This window comes from Tenrec ecaudatus, chromosome 12, assembly GCF_050624435.1.
Source record: "Tenrec ecaudatus isolate mTenEca1 chromosome 12, mTenEca1.hap1, whole genome shotgun sequence".
Taxonomy (NCBI): Eukaryota; Metazoa; Chordata; class Mammalia; order Afrosoricida; family Tenrecidae; genus Tenrec; species Tenrec ecaudatus.
Genome location: NC_134541.1, coordinates 108395097 through 108401104, shown reverse-complemented (window position 1 = coordinate 108401104; position 6008 = coordinate 108395097). Strand labels below are relative to the sequence as shown.

Below are 6008 nucleotides of genomic sequence, written 5' to 3'. Positions count from 1 at the left end.
GAAACTTGGTGGTGTAGTGGTTAAGTATTGGGTTATGTCGCCTAAGGTTCGCAGTTTGAAACTACCAGTTTCAAGGTGGGGTGGGAAAGGGGAGGTGGAAAAGGGGACAATATATTCCCGGGAAGAGTTACAATCTTGGAAATCCACAGGATCAGTACTAGCCTTTATTATGATCAATATGAGTCGCCATCAACTCAATGGCAGTGAGTCTTAATTTTTGAGTTATAGACTTAGAAGAAGCCCTGGTGGTATAGTGGTTACTTGGGCTGCTAACAGCAAGATTAGCAGTTGAAAACCACCAGATGCTCCTGGGGAGAAAGACTGGATTTCTACTGCCATAAAGAGTTACAGACATGGGAACTCACAGGAATATTTCTTTTGCGGGGGCGGGGAGGAATTTGTATATTTATTGTGGGTTAATTTCCATCAATAAGAAAACTCACTAAAATAATAGGAAATTCACATTAGTAAGAGGACACTGAAGCCTTCCATGGTAGTGCACTGGTGCCTCAGCTCCCTGCTGGATTCGGGAGGGGTGAATGGACAGAAGATAGAGCAACAGCCCAGGAATCCTCCAGGGGCTGGTGCAGAGACTGCTCTCTGGAAGTCTCTGAACTCTGTTGAGAGTGGGAATACTCAAATGAAAGGTTGGGGGGTGGGGAGACCTGCTGAGGAGTAGGGTGGGGAAGAGAAAAATAGGACAAGAACATGCAAAGTCTTAACTTGAAATGATTCACTTAACAATGAAAATTAGAAATACTACAAAGGATTTTACTGAGGGAACTGGCAAAATCTAACAGGGTGATCTGCTCCCTGTTGGCCATTTTCCAGTTCCTCAGGGGGACAACTGTGTCACTGCAGACTCACAGCAAGGGACCTTGCACTCAGCAGTTACATCCTTAAGTATTTAGAGGTAAAGCAGCAAGGTTTCTGGACCTACTCAATACTTAACACACTGTGGGAGGAATAAGGTCATGGGCAAGTCTGGGTAAATGATGCTATTCAGCAGATTCTCTGAGATTTCCAGTTTTCCCCATCAGATGCCAGGGGGAGGCTGGGTACTCTAGCCCCTTCACCCCTTAGCCCTGGGGCAGGGACCTCGCCAAGAGCTCACACAGTGATATTGGTACAGGTACACTTTTTGTACAGGTACACTCTTGAGGCCACATCCAGGAAACTGTCCAGGTTTGGGGCTTGCTCATGTAGCTGTTTACGTCTATAGATATCCACAGACTCCAAAATCCTAAGAAGTAGTTTTACTCTATCCTGTAATATTTCTATGAGTCAGAATGATACCATGAGCGTGTTTGATGCTGATATAATTTTATTCTGCACCAGGCTTTCTGTAAGGTAAATATACAAACGCCTCATCCCAGAAAGACTTGCAGACTTGCAGAGTCTGTGAGGCAGTTCTCTCCCTTCTATAGAGTTGCCATGAGTCAGTCAAATCAACTGGGTGACAACTCGTTGGAGTTGTGGCTTCTGAGGGTATTTCAAACAGGGGAGAGAAAAAAATTCTTGGAGTTTTCAAAGGTGAAACTTTTCATAAAATAGTTTATATTTAAGTAATTAACAACAACTATCATTGCCTACACTGGATGTAGTTAAATCAGAGATCATCAATAAATATTTATTGTGAATATTGAGTCTAAATTATTTATACACCCAAACAACAAGTTTATCGCCAGTGGGCAAAGGTTGTTTTACCTGTTGATAATTCGTTATCCGGGGTCTTTCATCAGGCAGACTCTCTTCCTGCCCATCATTTTTCTCAGAGCACCTTTCATGTCCTTGTTCCTGAGGCTGTAGATGAAAGGGTTCAGCATAGGGGTCACAACCGTGTACATCACAGCAGCTGCAATGTCCTTCTCAGCTGAGTGGGAGGATGATGGGCTTAAATACACAGCAATGATGGTGCCATAGAAGAGGGACACCACAGCCAGGTGGGAGCCACAGGTGGAAAAGGCTTTCCACCTACCCTTTGCTGATGGAATTTTCAGAACAGCACAGGTGATACAAAAATAGGAAACCAGAATGCATATCAATGGGGAGATCGTCACCAGACCCCCTTCAGTGAGAATCACCATCTCATTTACATATATTTCAGAACAGGTGAGTTTCAGGAGAGGAGCCAGATCACAGAAGAAGTGGGGGATCCTGTTGTCTGCACAGAATGAGAGTCCAGCTGCCAGCAGAGTGTGCAACAGAGCATGCAGGTTGGCAAGGACCCAAGACACAGAGACCAGCAGGGCACAGAGCTGAGGGGTCATCTTTGTTGTGTAGTGTAAAGGATGACACACAGCAACAAAGCGGTCATAGGCCATCACAGTCAGGAGAAAATTGTCCATATTGATAAAAGCAATGAAAAAATACATCTGTGTGAGACACCCAGGGAAAGAGATGGTCTGACTCCCAAGGATGTGGTTGACCAGCATCTTGGGGATAGTGGTGGATGTGAAGCAGATGTCTATGAAGGACAGGTTGCTGAGGAAGAAATACATGGGGCTGTGCAGGCGGGCGTCCTTGCTGATGGCCAGGATGATGAGTAGGTTTCCCAGGACTGAGGCCAGGTACATGCTCAGGAAGAGCACGAAGAGGAGCTGCTGCTGCTGCTCGGGCTGCCTGGAGAGCCACAGGAGCAGGAACTCAGAGGCACTTGACTGGTTTGCTCCACTCATAGGTCTAGGATCAGATGCAGAGAAGAAAAAGAATGGGCCGAAACCTAGGAATGGAGAGTTCTGCAGGGACAAGTCAGATTCCAGCTATGGGCTTGTTTACTTTATCAGAATTGCTCAGTCAGAATCTGCCCCGAGTCCCTACTCCACCAACTTCTGACTCACAGATTCAAGTGATGGTGGACCCACTTAATTGATCCTTTTTAGTTTATAAAATTTAACACAAAACAGGTACAAGTCCATGCTCAGCCCATCTCTATGATGTTGTTTGTTTCGTTGATCATTTTCTAGTCAGTTTTTCAGTCTTTAGTAACTCATAAAAAGACAAGAGAAATCGCTAATTATTGAGTTTATCTCAATATACCACCCACGATATAGTACTCCTATTATTGTTCCCTGGATCTGCAAGATTTAATAAAAGGAGTTCCTGAAAGATCTTCATGTCTTACTAAGCAATATTCACATCTCTTTGGCTATGAGCTTACCTGAGGAAAGTTGGTATCATAGCAACTGTGTTTTCTTCACCTCTCTATGACTGCTCAATCCTTCTATATGTGTGGGCATTAGGAAGCCTTAGAATTGTGAGTAGATCCTGAACAATTGAGGGGCAGGAAGGGGCAGCAATTGAGGGGCAGGAAGGGGCAGCAATTGAGGGCCATGGTCTTACTCCTCTGTGCAGAGAAACTGTTTGGGGGAATCACATAGAGGCATTTACAGAGTCACCATGACCACTGGGACCATATTCCCTGAAAGCCTCATTAGACACAAGAGAGTAATTGTCCCTTCTGCCTTTGGGTCTCTTTGGACCCAACAATGATGACACTACTATGTAACTCCTGAGTCATAACATGGTAGACAAAACCACCTTAGTGGAGGCAAATCCCAAACAGAATTCCCTAGAATCTTAAATATTATCACTTTGCTGATTTGGGCTTATGTCTATGGATGTGGAAACTCAGATCCTAAATATTTTTATTCTTACTTTATTTGCTCAGAAACTTGGGTTATTGTATTGTTTTGTGTAAGCCTATTTGTTTTACTTTGTTTCTTGTCTTCAGTTCTAGTCATCTGCATAGGCTTACTAATATGGTAAGAAGATGGTAGAATTCTTCCATTTCATTATCAATAGATTTAGAGGTTGGTGAGTAAATTTGAATAGTAGTTGTATTAACTGGACTGCCTTGTTTGTGTATTGTCCTATCACAGACAACATTGTACTTCAAGATAGATCCTGAAATATTCTTGTCCATGAGTGTGATGCCATGCCTCCTGATTTGTCATCCCTGGCATAGAAATCCATATGACTGTCCAACTCACAGCCAATACCAAATTGTCCAAACTACCCAGACCAATCCTTTTCATCTCACTAATGCTTAAAATACTCATCTTTGTGTATTCCATTTCACTTTTTATGATTTCCATTTTCCCTAGATTCTTTCTCTATACATTCCCTTTTGCAATTACTAATGGGTATTTGAATCTGTTTATTCTCATCTTGAGTTGTGCCCCATCCATGCCATAAGGTCTTCAAAGGTGTGCTCCATATATATTATTATAGTTTCTTCTAACTTGAAAAGACAGCGTTCCTCCGGTCATATTTTGAATGTCTTCCAACATGAGGGGCTCATCCTCCAACACGATCTCTGACAAGTTTCAGCTGCCACTTGCGATGTTTTCTATGGCTAGTCCCTCAGATGTGGAAGCGTATTCCTTCTCCATAATCTGTTCTTAGTCTGGACGCTCTGCTGAAACCTGTTCACTTTGAGGGAACCTAGGGTATTTGAAATGCTTGAGGCATAGCATCCAGCATGACCAACGCAGTCCCATTTATAGTAGATCATTCCCACCCCCAACTCCACTGAGGATACAGCTTATATTAAGTAATTGTTTTCCTTGAGTCTGGGGGCCTGTCAGTCATTATTCAGAAAGCTTAGCTAAAACCCATACAGAAATTGAAAACTCTTTTCTGCTTGCCTCATGGACTACAAAGCAAAAGATACGATAGATATAGATAGATAGATAGATAGATAGATAGATAGATAGATAGATAGATAGATAGATGATAGATAGATAGATAGATAGATAGATAGATAGATAGATAGATAGATAGATAGATAGATTTATATAAATGCTAACCCACAAGCTAACCCACAAGGAGTGAGAAACTGAAGAATGTATTGCTTGTTTCTTAGAGGGAGTTCAAGAACATTTCTGATCATTCACTTCACTTACTATTAATTACAAAGCATGGCATTATTTATTTGCAAGTTGTTAAGGTTCTTGGATTATAGGATGTTAAGGATGCCTTTAATTCCAAAAATCAAAGGAAAATTCTCATTGCCGTAGAGCTGATCCCAAATCATAGCGACCCTTTATAGCGTTTCTCAAACTTTAAATCTTTAAGGCAGCCTTCAATTTCTCTCACAAAGGGGTTGGTGAGCTTGAACTGTTGTCCAGGCACTTAATAGCCCAACACTTAATCCACAGTACCACCAGAAATCCTTAAAAAAAAACTTTTTTCATTTGATGCAGGTTTTCTTTAACATTTGCATTGTAAATTAGGTGAAGGTTTACAGGGCTGATAATCAGTTTTCCACTCGACAATTCATACACATTGTGACTCAGCTCATCCATTGAAATTTCCCTCAATGCAACCCTGCTGATCCTACTTCCTCTCTCTTTCACCTTTCCATTCCTCCTTCTTCCTGAAAGCTCAGACTTTCATCCTTGTGTCCATGCTGCTCCTTGGATATGAAATGATTAGTCATCCAAACACAGAGGTGAGTTAAGTCCAGACATGAAGGGTAAGGGCTTCATATAGTGTTAGGTTTGCCACCAGTCTCTATCTGATCAGTAAGCTTTGTCCCTTCTATGATTTTCAGTCCTGTTTTGCATTTTTCTCCTACTTTATCAAACCTTCCTAATTAGATACTATTCAGAGGAGTTGGCAGCAGCAGTGAGGCACCATCTACTTCTTCTGATCTTGAATAAAAGCCAGGTCTCTGTTGACTGCCAAAGTCGAGCCAAAACCCTCCAAACACAATTTACAGGCAATCGTGGCATCAATAACACAAGAAGACAGAAGGATGGCTTTTCTAACTGCCTCTGAGAATTGAGACAAGAAAGGGTATATCTATATCATTTTATTGGGGGCTCTTACAGATATTATAACAATCCATACATCAGTCGCATCAAGCACATATTTACATATGTTGTCATTATTATTTTCAAAAGATTTTCTTTCTACTTGAGCCCATAGTATCAGCTCCTCTTTTTTATTTTCTTTTTTAAAAACATTTTATTAGGGACTCACACAACTCTTATCACAATCCA

The 6008-nt window shown here is 41.7% G+C and overlaps 1 protein-coding gene across 1 annotated transcript; it reads right to left on the bottom strand.

Annotated features, from left to right (window-relative positions):
• Window positions 1–1721: 1721 nt before the first annotated feature.
• On the bottom strand, window positions 1722–2678 carry LOC142422803 (olfactory receptor 1F1-like). Its single transcript, XM_075528043.1, has one exon. The coding sequence runs from the start codon at window positions 2676–2678 to the stop codon at window positions 1722–1724; it is 957 nt and encodes a 318-aa protein (XP_075384158.1).
• Window positions 2679–6008: the final 3330 nt, after the last annotated feature.